General features: G+C 44.2%; 1 protein-coding gene across 1 annotated transcript in view; it reads right to left on the minus strand.

Moving 5' to 3' along the window:
- The window catches only part of LOC126161731 (transmembrane protein KIAA1109), a 493,460-nt gene that overhangs the window by 456,289 nt on the left and 18,085 nt on the right, over positions 1-19,086 (minus strand). Inside the window, exon 2 of the mRNA XM_049917765.1 lies at positions 739-998. Within this exon, the coding sequence (XP_049773722.1) occupies positions 739-970 (232 nt within the window). The 5' untranslated portion in view covers positions 971-998. The remainder of the gene's footprint in view (positions 1-738; positions 999-19,086) is intronic.

The raw sequence follows: 19,086 nt of genomic DNA on the forward strand, positions 1-19,086 counted from the left end.
TGAAATCCTATCAACAAAGAAGTCAATCTACCTGAATGGTACCATTGAGTCAACCATACTTAGTTTTTTCAACAACATGTAAGCAACAAAGATGGGCAATTAGCCAGAACAGTTGTTTCAGTGTAATCAGCAGTATCAGAGTGGGTGTCAGCATTACCTACATCCAACATTGGTGGACAGCCATCTGCCCATTTGATAGCCACTACATTATCTACCACCCCAATGATAAAAAACAATGTTTAACCAAAGTGATGGAACTTTCTGGGTTTACACCAGCTGGCATATACAATGTGATCAAGTGTACAGGGAAGAAGGGCAGACAGTGTATAAAGTGTAAACAGTGGTATGGGAAAGACTGCACTGCAGGTATAGTAGCTCCATGTTGTTTTAGTAATTCAAAGTTTCAGAAGTATCTGAAAATTCAGAGGACAAATTCTCACAAGGGAAGAAGAAATGTAATAGCTTCAGTTTCAGGCAGGCCTCCAGAGCTAGCGGTCACATGGGTGCAAGGTGCACTTCTGCAAATGTGAATTTTGTGTGTGTGTGTGTGTGTGTGTGTGTGTGTGTGTGTGTGTGTGTGTTAAATCTCTAAAAATAATAAAATACAAGCCCACAAAGGAACACACTAATTTATATTCAAATATTTTCCTTTCGTTAGAAACATAATACATCTATTCAAAATGAGTAAATATGTGTCTCACTTATCAGTTACAGTATAACAAATTATGTTTTACATACCCACATGCATGTATCCATCCGTGATAAAGCGATTCAAGAGTCGCGTGATGAAATAACCAATTACTCTTGAATTATAATATGTGATATAAACAACCCAAACAACAGATGACAGAAGTGAACACAAAAGCCAAAAGAAATTTTTATCCATTGCAATTTCATCCAATTTGGTAGTTTGGTTCAAAAATGCTGGGCGGGGCTCGATCTCCATGGTGTCTATATTGAATAGTACCATTGTAGTTACAAAAAGACACGGGTGTAGCCTATGAAGAAAAATAATGTATTACTGTTAGTGGCTACAAATAATGCACATGGTATGTTTTTTGTAATTAGAATAATGGCATAAAATTAAAATAATAACTCTAAATAAGGATAAAAAGCTATCATATAAATTTATATTGAATTGATCATGTTTATCCAAAGAACATGCGTCATAATGAATAAAATCAATTTGTGCAGCTATTTTTATTATTGGACAAAATATATCAAATCATTACTCACTGGCAGAAGATATTTGCAGACGTTTCATCTTCTTACATGGTTAAGATTAGTTAATATACATGTGGAAGGACAAAACACTTAAAATATTTACATCTCTTTAACAATGGATGACAATGCGCTCATGGTCTCTCTTTGCAAATTTCTCACACGTGCTTTTCTTATGAGATCAATATTTTTTCATTTTTCCTGTTTTTCCCCAAGAAATAATGTCATCGTCACCACTGATTCAAAATTGTTATGGTATACAATTTTTCTTGTGAACGTGTTTGTTTTGTCAGCTAAGATTATCACAGCACATGCCAAACTATGCAATTTATTTGCAAATGTGTAGTATGTGATAAATCACGACAGGTTTTCAAGATGCATTCTCAAGAATTTTACAGTCTGCTGCCTTCTCTCTTACATAAATATATACTTTTATAACAAAGTAAACAACTAATTAGGAAATGTATCGGGCATCGAATGAATTCAGAGAAACGCTGCTAGGACTGTAATAGTTAGTATAGCCCATATGAAAGTATAACAGAAACATTCAGATGTAACGGGAAGCCTTGACAGAAAGACAACATTGTTCTTGCGAAACTCTGCTGGATAAATTTAGAGATCTTGTATACAAAGACGACTATGACCATTATGCTGCAAAGTCCAATACATATCTCGCATAGGGATCATGTTAAAAATATAAGAGATCAGGGTGTATACAGTGGCAGTTAGACAGGCATTTTCCATTGCTCAATACGCACACAAAATAGGAAAAAAAACTGTTAACAATGGTAGGATGTCTCCTCCGCTTGTACTATACAGTGGCTTTTGGAGTATTCGTGTAAGTGTTTCTTTTGTTCCTGCCAATGTTACTAGAAAAGAGACCAGATTAAATCTCCAGACACTGACTCAAGAAAAGTGAATCTCCCTATAAAAACACAAGATTTCTTGAGGTACTGATTTACTTCTCATCACCTTATGTGGGAGTCTTTCTCACAGAAGTAGCTGCTGTTGGTGGATACCAAACTAATCATCCTTCTACAATAAAGTTAACTGTTCAATGTGTTGTTGACAGAGGCTTAAGAAGTTCCCAAAAAGCGAAAGGATCCATCCATATAATCTGCTTCAAATCTTCTAAAGTGGCCATGTCTATTTTCAAAGTTTTCATAAAGTACTCCTTCATGGAGTTATTACATTGTCATTGGTAAGTCACTACCTGATGAAAGAAACCGCTCTCGAAAATTCAGCAGTTGTTTCTGCAGCCTGGTGGACTCCCAAACACCCCAGTGTCACATTAATCCAAGGGAAGAAATGTAATATGGCATCTGTCTGTAAACACTGTTCTCCACCCTGGATAAGGAAGCTTAGTGTTTAATATATCACTACAGTCAACGTCGTTTGAGACTGGCAGAAGCTCAGATTGAACAAAGATGGAGAAGCAAGTTCATCACACGTTTCTTGAAACAACCAGCCTGATATTCACCTAATATGTTTACGACAAATTGCTGAAAATATTTATCAGAAGGCCAAGATGAGAATTCCTTCCTGTAGAGTATGATTCCTGCATCTAGCCCACTGTGTTGAGGTAGAGAGTAGGAACCAGTACACTGCAAATGAAATGTTTGGAGAAGATGCACCAGCACACAAACTGAAGGGCTGTATGTTGGGAAGTTATGAAGATAATTTTTCCAAAAAGTGATAATCACTTTATGAATACAGTTTGTTATGAGTGAATATCATACTGTTTAGAATGCTTCTGAGTCAGGGTTGTTTTATACAATCAGATGGTCTGTGATTACAATATTGTTACCATAATACTATTTAGCATGTTAATTGTCAATTCAGAATTGTATCACGTCTGGTGATCTAACTATTGGCAAAAACTGTGAGTTAATTTGCACAAAATGAGTTTGCCCTTAATGGCTAGTATAAAAAATGTCATAAAAAATACTCATGGGCATCTGTGAAATGTATAGTGAGTAAATTACACATTTGCTGCTTATCCATAATAATAATGAAGCAACAAAAAATTTGTATGAAGATTGTACATAAATTTTAGTATGAATAAATTTATATCAATGATGTTAATGGAATTATTATTACACTTTTTTAATTGATGATGGATCTCAAAGCTTCTTTCTTAATGTGAAACTTTCCTTTCTTCACAAAGCAGGCAACAATAGTATGATTCACAACATGTCTTCTGTTGAGCAAAACTCTGCGTCGAGAAATGTCTGTACCACCCATTGTTCTGCAATCATCCTTGCTACACTCTCTGGTACACTCAATTCGACCACCACGCCTACTCCTGACACCATGCCCCTCATTTCACTCATTCTACACTCACAATCTTCTCTCAGCTGTCTCCCTCTTCCCATGTTCTACAACCCCTCCCTCTCCCAAGTCACTACCTCACTTGATTGCGTGTCAAATGTAATGCCCCTCCCACTAGTGTCGCAGTGGATGCATCAGTGCCAAAAACCAGTCTTGTCACTCTGCTACCTACCTACCCCTCTCTCACTCGCCCCCCCCCCCCCCCTTATATTTATATCAACTGTTACCTTTCTTTACCTGCCATGACTTTCCAATTGAATTCCTGAACGATAATATTTTTTTCCAGCATTTTCTCTTCTTTTCAAAAATGAAAGAAACTCGGGTTTCACAAGAAATATTTTGACATATTTTGGTTATGTGTATATCTACCACCATCTGGTTGACAGAGCTTTTTATATTTATTTGATAGTAATTTCATTCTGAAAGTGATTAGCTATACACCCATGCTTTGCAACTGAAATTAAAGAAGGGCCTTTGCATTCCATTACTTTTTAGGGTTCCATAACTCAATCAGTGGAAATGCAACCCTTATAGGACTGCTTTGTCAATAAACTAGTTTTTTTTCCTAGTCAAAAGTCAAATATACATGAAACCTATCAAAAGAAGCAAAGCAATCTCACTAAGTTTCTATACACAAAGTGAAATCAGTAAATCTGTATTTCCTAGTCAAGTTAACTCAATGTAAGTTTGTATTCATAAAGAGCACTTACTCCTGTCACTAACATAAACTTCCGAATATACTTCTGTCCCTGAGATATAAAAAGTAAGAGCGCCACCTATTGTTTCTTTGGTGTACTGCATCACCACTAAGGTACACATTCAAACTACTATTCCATAGACTGACATTTCGTCTCCGGATCATAATGTTGTACCCACGTTTCGTCTCCTGTCACAACTGAATGGAGCAAGGCGTCACCTTCAATCTCATAATGCGAGTGGAGTTCCTGGCAAATTTCAAGTCTGTGTGCTTTCATTTCAGGAGTCAGCATACGGGGGTACCCATCATGCACAGATCCTCCGACAGCCAAGAAGAGCAATAATGTGACCCACACGTTATTGTGAAATGCTGATTCTGATTGCAATTTCTCTCTGAGTGATATGATGATCATCCTGAATCAATCTGTCAACATTTTGCTCGTGAAACTCGGTGGTTGCTGTCACAGGACGTACAACTCTTTGTTTGTCACGCAGATCAGATGTTCATGCCTCAACATCTTTAAACTTACTCGCCCAACGATGCACAGTATGCATATCAACACAATCACCATAAACTGCTTTCATTCCATGAATCTCCTTTGGGGTGATACCTTCTGCTGTCAAGAATTCAATGACTGCACATTGCTTAGATTGCATTGTCCAACTGTCTGCACAGGGTTCCATACTTTGCACTGTAACACCACAATAGTTCAATGCTAAGGCTTCCCGCCAACTGGAACTATAGAGAAGGGGCTACAGAACAAGCCAGTACCTGCTGCATACCAATGCTACCAACTGTTGAAGAGTTACGAAGATGGAGGCATTGCTTTTCAGTCAACCCTCGTATTAAATACCTTACATATTATACTTATTTGTGATACTTTACTTTTATATGATGATGTGTTGTTAAAATTGTGAACAACGCAGACACTCCTCAATGTGAATAGTCTGGAAACTGATGTAGACTATTTTTTGTTTTAGCAAAACACTGTGTGGAAAGCAAAGCAAAAGAAAATAGGTAAATGGTCTAAGTCCATCACATGGAGTTCCCAAAGCAAACGTGCAAAGTAGGTGACTTAGTTATCTTGTTACATCATACTCTGGTCTATAGTATTCCAGCACTGGATTCATGATTCCATGACCTACTGAGATGATACCCTGTGTCTTTGTCATTTCATGTCGAATGGTATAAGGCTTTTGATAAGACTGCCACAGGAAGAGGAACTAGTAGCAAGAACTGTTAATTTCTCACTCCATGATCTGTCTTGTATTTACACAGTTCTGAGCATCTGCTGGTTTTTCCACTTCCCTTCAGGTGTGTTATGTCAGTATTCATTGTAACAACACAGGAGAAAACTTCTACATTTAGAAACTTCCAAACTGTTATGAATGCCATACACCATTTTTATTTTCAAGGCAACTGTATGTTGTGCAGTGGAGGGTACATGACATTACAATTTTCCCTTGCCCAGAAGTTTCATTCACATATGCTGGGCAAAAAAAGACTGCCACCCTGTACAAAGTAGATTTTTGTTTTGTTTTATCACCATGGTGATTGCTTGATATACAAATGGCAGGGTTGTACTATGTCAATTGTTGGAACATGCATCCTTGAATTTAACAGCAAGTGTCTCCATGAAACACAATTCCTTTCTTGTAGCAACAGCCATTGAACTTGGTTTGTATCTTCATGAGTCTCCTATGCTAGCAAAATAACTGATGATAGCTGAAGCAGAGATTATACAAAATGCAGACTGGCAATAGCAAGTGAAGTATTTGTGTAAAAGAGAAATTTGATAGTATCAAATATAAATTTAAATGTTTGTACGTCTTTTCTGAAGGCAATTGGCTGGAGTGTAGCCTTGTAAGGAACTGAAGCATGGACAATAAAACAGTTCAGCCAGAAGGAGAATAAAGCTTTTTAAAAGTGGTGCTACAGAAGAATGTTGAAGATGTGTAAAGCAAATAACTAATGAGGACGCACTAAATTGAACTGAGGTGAAATTAAATTTATGCACAATGTAACTAAAAGAAGGAAGCAGTTGATAGTACACATCCTGAAGGCTCTCAAAGACTCGTCAATGTAATGAAGGAGAGAAGCGTGGGTAGTAAAAACTGTAGAGGCAGGCCAAAGTTAGGATAAAGTAAGCAGGTTCGAATGGATGAACGTTGCTGCAGTTATGTAGAGATGAAGAGATTTGCACAGGATAGACCATTGTGGAGAGCTGCATCTAGCCAGTCTTCGGACTGAAGACTACAATAATACCTAAACAAATTTTTAATTAAATGTGAACTATTCCTTGAATCTTCTATACCTCGGCCATTAGTCTAACCTGGTACGGTTACCATACAGACAAGAAACTGTCAAGAATCAATTGAACAATGGTTTTATAATATGTCTCCTAACTATTTCTTTAGCATTCTTCCACTGATTCTCAGTCTGTTATTGGCCCTTGCTATAACTACTTTGAGATGACAGTTCAACATAAAATATATTGAGACACATAACACCAGATATTTTAGTCATGACTTTTCAGTGACAGGCTGCCAATGGTGTAACTAAAGAATAACGGATATTTCTGTCCATTTACATACAATATGTTAAGTATCCCTGAAAGCAGACATTGCGATGGAAGTAGACAAAATGGTGTGGTAACGCAGTGGAAATGTGTGGAAACCCGCAGGGTGTATGTGGCATGTACAAAGTGGAATGATGGAGGTGTTTATCTGTCAGCAGTAGTAAATCAGAGAGGCCAGTGCTTACATGCCAAGTATTGTTGTGGAGCTCAGTCAACAGCCGCCTGCACCAGCCGCATGCAGAGTTTATTCCCATCTATGTATCTATGAGGTTTTGGACCTTCTGTTCCATAGACTGACTTTGTGAGATTTCTTTTCCTCTCTCACAGGGTTGTGTTCGCTGTTATTATTGAGCCGCAACCATACCGTGAAGTACCCATGCCAACAGTCTGGAGTATCAGAGTTGTCACATCTGTGCAGATACTTAAAATATGTTACAACTGTTTAATCTGAGTCCCAGTTGAAAGTCCTAGCACAAGCAGCAATCAATTCTCTGCAGGTTTACGCGCATTTTGTTACACCTTTCTGATGTTGCAACTTCTTTGTTCACAACAGCATCATCTGCAAATATCAACCTGGAGATTTTGACCTCATTCAAAGCATCATTATATAATACAACAAACCACTGACATCTTCAATGACAAAATGCTGCCTTTCTATACTAGTGAAATTTCTATAAGTATCTCCCAGGTTATGAACAAAGTTCCTTTTGCATCTTAGCGAGAGCAACATATACTGTGTTTTGTCTGCTATGAATTCTACAATCCAAAGCTGCTCCGATATCCTGTACATTCACACTTTATTCCCAGGGTCGTAATTTTGAAATGAAAATAATGGAACACAGGATCAATTTGGGACCACTACTTGATCCATTAGCTATCTCATAAATGAATGAATTGAGGGGCCTGCAGTACCTATGTTGATCCCTACAAAGCAGTTTTTTTATTTCCAGCGAGTTCATAAGCAAGAGCATAAAATGCTTTCTGTTTTTATCTATTTATCTGAGTCCAACACATTATAATCGAAATCTACATTACAATATCAAATACAGGGAATATCAAACTTTATGAGGCGAATGTTCAGCAGCCAGAACAGCACAGTCATTCCCTGCAAGCAAGTCTTTATGTCACAGGGTTCAGTCAATTACTGCAAATCAACATCTGTTTAAGAGTCCTACCTTGCCCATCATTCACAAAATTCATCATCATCACTGGTACCACATTCTTTAAGGGGGCTCCGGAATGCCCTATACTTGCAATGTTAAAATAACACTTATAAATTACATCTTTCCTCACAAAGTATTTGAGGTAGGAAGTTGAACTTTTTACAGATTATTTATTGGAATATGGGCTACAACTTAACACAGGGATTTTACAAAATTTTAGTTCAGTTATTAAAGATGATTTTTTTTCAATTGTAATGAAAATTCACAACATTTTTTTGCAATTTTTTATTTATATATTCAAAAATATACAGTTTTTTGGAAAAAGGCTGTGTTAAATTATGCAGAAGGTACTGTGTAACATTTACTGAAAGTTTGAAACAAATATGTTTGGAAGATCCTTAGAAAACATGTAATTAGTATGACAAAATAAAAGTTTTGGGAATCGAGCGACAAATATTGGATTAACTTTTTAGTGCATTCCAGATCCATAGGATGGATTATCTTTATCCTCTGCAAACTCCTCCTCCAGCTTCCTCTTGTTCCTCCTCCTGTTTACTCTTGCTTGTATTTCTAGACTCTTTACAGCCCTGTCTGCAGCCCGAAGGCGTTCCTTGTCTAAAGCAAGCATCGCTCGTACCAAGTTAGAATGTTATTATTTACAGTAATAACACATACCTTTGGCTTTCCAACATTTCTCCTTTTCTTAAAAGCCTTCAGAGGATTTCTAATAACTTTACTTTTACTCATTATTATACTTCAACAAAACAGAGACTCAAGAAACAGAATTAATTACGAATATTTTCAAGATAACGACAGAGTAAATAAACATGAAACAATCGACAATCACACCAGCGATATATATTGAACCATCACAGGTTAGCCACAACACATACTTTACCTCACATTACTAAAATGTACCTGATGAACACGGACGTTAATAATAACACCATTTGACAGCAGTTTAACAGTGCCACAGTGGGTCACGCCCATGTAGAACACATTTCAAAAAAAAATTAAAAATAGTTGTAGTCTTCGGAATTGAATAAATTATATATCTATTAAAAGGTAATAGTCTGCAGATTCAGAAAACGCAAAAAAGTAAAAACTGAACTTTTCATGATTTTGAGCCTTTCCGGAGCCCCTTAAATTACTCTTGCACCTTGTCACCCATTCTCAACCTGTTGAGGGTCTTCCAGTTCCCATACTGGGGGTGGCAGCCTGATAGTAATTTCACTTTTGCTGTCCATAATCCTCCAGGACACTTTGTTCTCCACAGTCCATTTCAGCAGGCTTCTACTGAAGTTGGAATTGGTGCTTTTGTAGGTACGAAGTTTTTTCTGGATATCAAACATGCCAGATAAGCATGAGTTCTGTCTTCTTACATCTGGAGGTGCTACCCCAAGAGTGAAAAGATCTTATTGATTGGTTTTTTTTTTTTTTTTTTTTTTTTTTTTGGTTGGGTTTAAGGGCGCTCAACTGCTGAGGTCATTAGCGCCCAGTCACTGTTGTTTGAGCACATGGAATCTGGTAAAACTCAAGGGGATGGAGGGGACACCAGAAGGACCCGACAAAGATGCAGACAAAATAAGTAAAAAGATTAAATGTCCTTGGACAAGCCAGTTAAAGTTATAAAACGCAGAATACGAGCAGCTGCTCGAGCGTCATCAGCTAAAACATCCGGTAAAGTAGATGGCAGGGACAGGACAACACGAAATTGACTAAAACGGGGACACGACAATAAAACATGGCGCACTGTTAATGCCTGACCACAAGGGCACTGCGGGGCTGGGTCACCGGAGAGCAGGTAGCGGTGGCTAAACCGGCAATGCCCAATCCGCAACCTGGTCAGAAGGACCTCCTCGCGCCGAGATGGTCGGGAGGATGTTGTCCAAGCAGTTGGTAGCGGTTTTACTGCCCGGAGCTTGTTTCCTTGGAGGGATGACCAAGCATCCCACCACAACGACACAAGCCTCTTACATACATCCCCACGAACGTCGGATGACGGGACACAATGGGAGGCTGGCCGAGGCAGGAGGACTGCAGCCCTGGCTGCAGCATCCGCAGCCTCATTCCCAGGCACTCCCACATGTCCGGGAACCCACAGAAAGCTGACAGAACCACCATTATCAGCCAAAGAATGGAGGGACTGCTGTATCCGTTGTATCAAGGGATGGACCGGATAGGGAGCTCCAAGGCTCTGAAGAGCACTGAGTGAGTCGGAGCACAGTACATATGATGAATGGTGGTGGCGGCGGGCATACTGAACGGCCTGATGGAGAGCAAAAAGCTCGGCCGTAAAGCTGGAACACTGGTCGAGGAGCCTGTATTTAAATGTGGCGGCCCCGACGACAAAGGCACAGCCGACACCATCGTCAGTTTTGGAGCCATCGGTGTAAATAAAGGTGTGACCGGCAAGTCGAGCACGAAGTTCGGCAAACCGTGAGCAATACATTGCAGCCGGAGTACCATCCTTCGGGAGTGAGCTGAGGTCGAGATAAATATGAACCGGAGCCTGGAGCCAAGGTGGTGTCGGGTTCTCACCCTCTCTGAAGGTGGTAGGGAGGGCAAAATCCAATTGTCGAAGCAGGCGACGGAAGCGGACTCCGGGGGGCAGCAGGGCAGACACATACAACCCGTACTGACTGTCGAGAGAATCGGCGAAGAAGGACTTGTAAGTGGGGTGGTCGGGCATAGACGACAGCCGGCAGGCATACCGACACAGCAGTACGTCGCGCCGGTAGGTCAACGGTAACTCGGCAGCTTCAGCATAAAGACTCTCGACAGGACTAGTGTAGAAGGCTCCGGTCGCAAGACGTAACCCCCGATGGTGGATGGAGTTGAGCCGGCGTAAGAGGGACGGCCGAGCGGACGAGTAGACGAAGCTCCCATAATCCAGCTTCGATCGGACTATGGACCGATACAAGCGAAGCAGGACAGTGCGATCCGCTCCCCAAGATGAACCGCTAAGAACTCTGAGGACATTAAGGGAACGTGTACAACGGGCCGCCAAATAAGAGACGTGTGGAGACCAACACAGTTTCCTGTCCAACGTGAGCCCTAGAAACTTAGTTGTGTCCACGAATCGGAGAACAACGGGACCGAGATGTAAGGATGGCGGAAGGAACGCTTTATATCGCCAAAAGTTGATACAAACCGTCTTTTCTTCGGAGAACCGGAAGCCATTTGCCACGCTCCATGAGTAGAGGCTGTCTAGACAACGCTGAAGGCAGCGCTCCAGGAGGCATGTTCTCTGGGCACTGCAGTAGATCGCGAAGTCATCGACAAAGAGAGAGCCTGAGACATTAGGTGGAATGCAATCCATAATGGGATTGATCGCGATGGCAAAAAGGGCTACGCTCAAGACGGAGCCCTGAGGCACTCCGTTCTCCTGGAGGAAGACGTCGGACAATACGGAGCCCACACGTACCCTAAACTTTCGTTCCGTTAAAAAGGAATCAATAAAAAGGGGCAGGCGACCGCGTAGGCCCCACCTGTGCATAGTGCGGAGGATACCTCCTCTCCAACAGGTGTCATAAGCCTTCTCCAAGTCGAAGAACACGGCTACCGTTTGGCGCCTTCGCAAAAAGTTGTTCATGATGAATGTCGACAAGGTCACGAGGTGGTCAACAGCGGAGCGGCGGCGACGAAAGCCGCATTGGACATTAGTAAGTAGCCGTCGAGATTCAAGAATCCAGACTAACCGAGCATTAACCATGCGCTCCATCACCTTACAGACACAGCTTGTAAGAGAAATGGGGCGGTAACTAGAAGGAAGGTGTCTATCCTTCCCGGGTTTGGGTATAGGAACAACAACGGCGTCACGCCAACGCATGGGGACTTGACCTTCGGTCCAGACGCGATTGTAGGTACGGAGAAGGAAGCTTTTGCCCGCCGGAGAAAGGTGTGCCAGCATCTGAACGTGAATGGCATCCGGCCCCGGAGCAGAGGACCGGGACAGTGCAAGCGCACGTTCGAGTTCCCGCATAGTAAAGGGGGCATTATAGGTTTCCAGATTCAGCGAATGGAAGGAAGGTCGCCGAGCCTCTTCTGCCTCTTTCCTGGGAAGGAAGGCAGGATGGTAATGGGCGGAGCTTGAAACCTCCTCGAAAAAGCGGCCAAAGGCGTTGGCGACAGCCACCGGATCAACAAGGACCGCATTACCTGAGGTCAGGCCAGGTACCGAGGAGTGGGCCTTAATGCCCGACAGCCGGCGCAGGCTACCCCAAACGACGGAAGAAGGAGTAAAACTGTTAAAGGAGCCGGTGAAAGAGGCCCAACAAGCTTTTTTGCTGTCTTTGATGACTCTACGGCATTGCGCTCTGAGTCGTTTGTATTCAATACAATTCGCCAACGTAGGATGGCGGCGAAAGGTGCGTAAAGCACGTCGTCGAGCACGGATAGCGTCCCTACAAGCCTCGTTCCACCAGGGGACGGAAACGCGACGTGAAGAAGTAGTACGAGGAATGGAACGTTCGGCAGCATGGATGATAACAGCCGAGAGGTATTCGACCTGACTGTCACAACTGGGAAAATCGTGGTCCGGAAAGGTTGCCAGGGATGAGTAAAGTCCCCAGTCAGCTTTCAGTATGTTCCAGCTCGAAGGACGTGGGGATGGGGTGTGGTGCAGGAGACGAACGACACAGGGGAAGTGGTCGCTCGAATAGGTGTCAGAAAGGACATACCACTCGAACCGACGGGCAAGAGTGGTAGAACATATTGAGAGGTCCAAGTGGGAGAAGGTATGAGTGGAGTCCGAGAGGAAAGTCGGGGCGCCGGTATTGAGGCAGACAAGATTGAGATGGTTGAAGACATCTGCCAAGAGTGAGCCTCTTGGACAGGATGCAGGAGAGCCCCAAAGGGGATGATGGGCATTGAAGTCGCCAAACAATAAAAACGGCGGGGGAAGCTGAACGATCAGGTGCATCATGTCAGCCCGACTAACGGCAGACGACGGTGGAGTGTAGATGGTACAAACTGAAAAAGTAAAAGCAGAAAGAGTAAGGCGGACAGCTATTGCTTGGAGTGGGGTGGTCAATGGGATGGGATGGTAATAGACGTCGTCCCGAATGAGCAACATGACCCCACCATGAGCTGGGACACCGTCCACAGGGGTAAGGTCATACCGCTCCGAGGTATAGTGGGTAAAGGCAATACGGTCAGTCGGGCGCAACTTGGTTTCCTGGAGTCCAAGGACGAGCGGACAGTGCAGGCGGAGGAGCAGTTGTAATTCCTCCCGATGAGATCGAATACCTCTTATGTTCCAATGAAACAACGCCATCGCTAGTCAAAGTTGGGGGAACGAGACGGGGGAAGAGCTGGTCACCTCGACGGCCGCGGAGGGCCAGGTTGCGAGGGAACTTCGCTACAACCGACGGGAGGCGGATCCGGTTCCATCGACTGGTCGCCAGCTGCGGCCGCTGTCCCTGGTTGTGTAGGAGGGGCAGCATCATTTGCCGACGAAACTTCGCCTGAGCGCCTGGCAGCAGAGCGTCCCGGCGAAACTGAGGACGGCCGGGAGCGGCGACTCACGGATGGAGCGTCAGTCGAAACGCGCCGGGGTGGAGAGGGGGATAAAGATTTCTTCTTGGAGGCCTTCTTGGAAGGCCTAGGAGGCACAGGGACGGTGGGCTGGACCCGAAGAAGGTCCTCACGCGCGGGGTCCGTTTTGGAACGCCGGACCTCGGAAGCCGGGGTCCGGAACGTTTCCCCGATGGACGCCTGAGAAGAGGATCGCTTCTCAGGTGGCGTGTGGGGGGAAGGAGGAGGAAGGATGGCCCCTGGGGCAGAGGGGGTGGGGGCCACGGGGGAGGAGGATTTGGAAGGGAGGGATTTGGGAGGCGGAGGCAGAGCCCCCTGATGGGCGGAGGAGGCGGAGGGGGGATAGGAGAGGGGTGAGGATACCGCGGAAGGAGTGGACACAACTGAGGCAAATGAAGTGGTCAATGGCACGGGATGGAGGCGGTCGTACTTCTTCCTGGCCTCAGAATAAGACAGCCGATCCAAAGTTTTGATTTCTTGTATTTTCTTCTCCTTCTGATATGCGGGGCAGTCTGAGGATCTAGGCGAGTGGACGCCAGGACAATTAACGCACCGAGGTGGTGGGGTGCATGTATGTTCCTCACGAAGAGGACGGCCACAATCGCCACAGAGGGGCTCAGCCTCACACCGTGACGACATGTGCCCAAAGCGCAAACACCGAAAACAGCGCATAGGAGGCGGAACGTAGGGTCGCACGTCACACCGGTAGCACATTACCTTTACCTTCTCTGGGAGAACGTCCCCCTCGAAGGCGAGGATAAAGGCCCCAGTGTCGATGCGACGGTCTTTGGGGCCGCGCTGGACTCGCCGGACGAAATGCACGCCTCGGCGCTCCAGGTTGGCCCTGAGCTCCTCATCAGATTGTAGCAGGAGGTCACGATGAAAAATAACCCCCTGCGTCCTATTGAGTGCCAGATGTGGGACAATGGAGACTGGGATGTCCCCTAGGCGGTCGCACGCCTGGAGCGCCGCCGACTGTGTGGCGGACGTGGTCTTGATAAGTACGGACCCTGAGCGCATCTTGCTGAGAGCCTCGATTTCCCCGAAGATGTCCTCAATGTGCTGAACAAAGAACATGGGCTTGGAGGTGGCGAATGTCCCCCCATCGGTCCGAGAACAGACTAAATAGCGGGGGAAGTACTTCGCTCCAAGCCGGCGGGCCTGTCCCTCCTCCCATGGAGTGGCCAAGGGGGAAGGGGCAGGAGAACCAGAACCAGAAACGGTACTTTTTCTTTTAAAAGACTCGGCCGCAGAGCGACCCGATACGTGGTGACGTTTCATCTGCGAAACGTCCGCCCCGATACCACCCACTCCGACCAGGGGCTCTCCCCACGGGCGCCACCCAGCCGCAGCAAGGGCCACCTGGCAGGATGACCATTGCCGGGAGTCCTGATGCCCCAAGGAGACGGGCATCTACTCCTTGGCCGACGTGGGGAGGGTGCAGCTCAGGTATCGGCAGTACGATCCCTGTGTTGTCAGGGGGCTACAACCTAGAGGGTACATGACGACCCCACCACAACGGGCTGGCTACCGTGCTGGATTTCTGGTGCCATGGAAAGTCCATCATGATCGCTGGTGCAGATGGAGACGCACTATGGGCGTAACTGGGACAACCCAAAAGGCGTTTAGGCCCAATTTGAGCAATAGTGGGTATGGTTACAACGCCGGTGCAATGCTGAGTGCCAAGGTCTGAGTGCACTTAGGACCAGTGGTACACCACGTAAGGTGTCCTTCCCCAAAAGGCTCGTACTTCTGTAGAAATTTAGAAAAATGGAGGTCAAACCCCAAGGGGGACCATCACATGGAAGGCCGAAACGGTTGAACTCCTTTTAGTCGCCTCGTACGACAGGCAGGAATACCTCGGGCCTATTCTTACCCCGGACCCGCAGGGGGGTTATTGATTGGTGTTGGTCTTAGGCACCTGGTGACTATATAAACTGAGTCTCATGAAGGGTCACTGATGCAGCTCTTCATGATATGGTTCTTCCTGGTTAGCATGTGCAGAGTTCTTGGTTGGCATGTGTTTACTCAAAGACACAGAGCAAGTGCTGATATGTGGGGGATGGTGGGTTGCACCCCCAATTGGGTGTTTGTCAGTTTGTACATATAACTGTTCCTGTTGCACACTTTCTATCTAGTGTCTACACAGTGTTGTTAGTAGGTCAAGACATGATCCAACTTTTAACTCTTGGCATTGGAGGTGTACACAGTGATTTAGACGGTGTCCTTTCCAGATGACATTCAGCTTTTTTCTTGCCTCCTTATTGTGTACGTGGAATGCACACACTTAAAAAAAAAAAAGAGTTTTATCCGGATTGTGATTCAAGTGGTTGTCATCATAGTAAACAGCAAGTTCTTTGAGGGCAGACGTTAGCTTGGATTCTCCTTCCTCAAATGTTGATTGCTGAGCAGCAAAAGCTGTGTCCTCTGCATAAGTGAAGAATCAGGTGCCAGTGTTCTAATGGCTGATCATTGTTATATAGATTATACACTACTGGCCATTAAAATTGCTACACCAAGAAGAAATGCAGATGATAAACGGGTATTCAATGGACAAATATATTATACTAGAACTGACTTGGGATTACATTTTCACGCAATTTGGGTGCATAGATCCGGAGGAATCAGTACCCAGAACAACCACTTCTGGCTGTAATAACGGCCTTGATACGCCTGGGCATTGAGTCAAACAGAGCTTGGATGGCGTGCATAGGTACAGCTGCCCATGCAGCTTCAACACGATACCACAGTTCATCAAGAGTAATGGCCGGGGTATTGTGACGAGCCAGTTGCTCGGCCATCATTGACCAGACATTTTCAATTAGTGAGAGATCTGGAGAATGTGCTGACCAGGGCAGCAGTCGAACATTTTCTGTATCCAGGAAGGCCTGTACAGCACTTGCAACATGCGGTCGTGCATTATCCTGATGAAATGTAGTGTTTCGCAGGGATCGAATGAAGGGTAGAGCCACAGGTCGTAACACATCTGAAATGTAACGTCCACTGTTCAAAGTGCTGTCAATGTGAACAAGAGGTGACCGAGACGTGTAACCAATGGCATCCCATACCATCACACTGGGTGATACGCCATTATGGCGATGACGAATACACGCTTCCAATGTGTGTTCACCGCGATGTCGCCAAGCACGGATACGACCATCATGATGCTGTAAACAGAACCTGGATTCACCCGAAAAAATGACGTTTTGCCATTCGTGCACACAGGTTTATCGTTGAGTACACCATCGCAGGCGCTCCTGTCTGTGATGCTGCGTCAAGGGTAACCGCAGCCATGGTCTCCGAGCTGATAGTCCATGCTGCTGCAAACATCCCTGGACTGTTCATGCAGATGGTTGTTGTCTTGCAAGCGTCTCCATCTGTTGACTCATGAATCGAGACGTGGCTGCACGATCCATTACAGCCATGCGGATAAGATGCCTGTCATCTTGACTGCTAGTGATACAAGGCCGTTGGGATCCAGCACGGCGTTCCGTATTATCCCCCTTAACCCACCAATCCCATATTCTGCTAACAGTCATGGGATCTTGACCAACGCGAGCAGCAATGTCGCGATACGATAAACTGCAATTGCGATAGGCTACAATCCGACCTTTATCAAAGTTGGAAACGCGATGGTACGCATTTCTCCTCCTTACACGAGGCATCACAACAACGTTTCACCAGGAAACGCCGGTCAACTGTCGTTTGTGTATGAGAAACTGGTTGGAAACTTTCCTCATGTCAGGACGTTGTAGGTGTCGCCACCAGCGCCATCCTTGTGTGAATGCTCTGCAAAGCTAATCATTTGCATATCACAGCATCTTCTTCCTGTCAGTTAAATTTCGCGTCTGTAGCACGTCATCTTTGTAGTGTAGCAATTTTAATGGCCAGTAGTGTATAATAGTGGAGCCAGCACATTCCCAAGGGAAGAACATTTTTTCTGCATTCTGCGTGAACTATCTTTGTCGCTTACAGTGACAAAAAAATCATCTGCTCTGCAGCAAACACTGAATAAACTGCGTTAGTCAGTAGTCCTTAGTTGTTGTGGACTGCTTAGATGTAAACTATCTGGAGAAACCCTACTTGCAAAGTTTTGTGGACTGGCTTAAATGATTATTCTAAGAAAATACTACGTACTATGACCCCCCCCCCCCCCCACACACACACACACATTTAAACAATCATAAGCAGTTGTAAGATTGGTAAAGGCTTTCTTTTATACCATTCCTCCTTGATTTTCTGGGCTAAGCAGCATATGGCTAGTACATGACTTCCCCTATTTGAAACCTGACTGTTCTTTACTGATCTTCCTGCTGACAGACAAATTCAATTCAAAACTATTCTGTCTAGAACTTTAAATAGATGGCACAGAAGTGATACAGGTCTGAAGTTCTTGGGGTTATTCAGTTCTTTGCCTGGTTTGAGTGCCATGACTTTTTCCTTGTGCCAGATCCTTGGGATTATCATTCTAGCAACACAACTGCACATCATGTTCAGGATACAATTGATAGTTACAGGGCCAAAGTTCTTTATCTGCTTTCATCTCGTGTCATTCAAGCCTGCAGCTTTGTTACTTTTCATCCTATGAACAGCAGTTCTCATTTCTTCCTCTGTGAATGGAGTGCCAAGATGATCATTCTCCACTTCACATCATCTGAGTTTTATTATGTTTGTTCTTTTTGTGGCTCCGTCATTCAACAGCACTTGGTGTGCTATCTGGTCAGGGGTGACCTTGCTCACAGCTGAGAGTGAAACTGCAGCATCACCTTCAAGGTTTCTCAACAATTTCCAGGCTTGTCGACTACATTTCATTCACTGTTGATTGATAGTGGATTCAGAACAGCAGCTAGTGAAATATTTATCAAGGAAGATTGCCAAATGGCCGTATGTATTTGGAAAGCTATTTTATTTTATTTTCACTATCAGTTTCGGCATTTCAGTATGTTATCTCCAGGCCCCATACTGGAGCCAGCAGTGTATGGATATCGTGAATTCATTATTCAAGTGCTTCCTTTGAACACTTGCTGTCAAGTCTTTGAAGGAAGCATCTGAATAACGAATTCACGATATCCAGACATTGACGGCTCCAGTATGCCAATATCGATACATCTCAATAACTATATGCGAAGTGCATATGGGGCCTGAAGTGGCATACTAAAATGTTGAAACTGGTAATCAAAATAAAATAAAATAACTTCTCAAATATGTATGGCTTTTTGGTCATCTTCCTTGATAAATAACTAAGTTTCATGTCCAATCTCTCGAGGAGACTATGCCATTTTTCTGTTTGTAATGTTGATATGGCTTGGATAAGTTGTTCTCCTGCATGTTCTGGCTCTTCTGAGAGTGGGTCATTTCTGATGAGCCGTTCATGCCCCTTAAAGAGCACTTTTGAGTCTTTATCAATTCCACTTATGTACACTGTTCCACAGCCTCCAGCAAAGTGATTACAAGAGGTGCTCTTCACTATCTCCCCAAAATCTCCATAATTATCTCAATCAGGCCTAATTTTTACGACTTCTTCTTCCAAATTCTGAGGAAACTGATCCCAGCTAAGT

Source organism: Schistocerca cancellata, chromosome 2, assembly GCF_023864275.1.
Source record: "Schistocerca cancellata isolate TAMUIC-IGC-003103 chromosome 2, iqSchCanc2.1, whole genome shotgun sequence".
Lineage (NCBI taxonomy): Eukaryota > Metazoa > Arthropoda > Insecta > Orthoptera > Acrididae > Schistocerca > Schistocerca cancellata.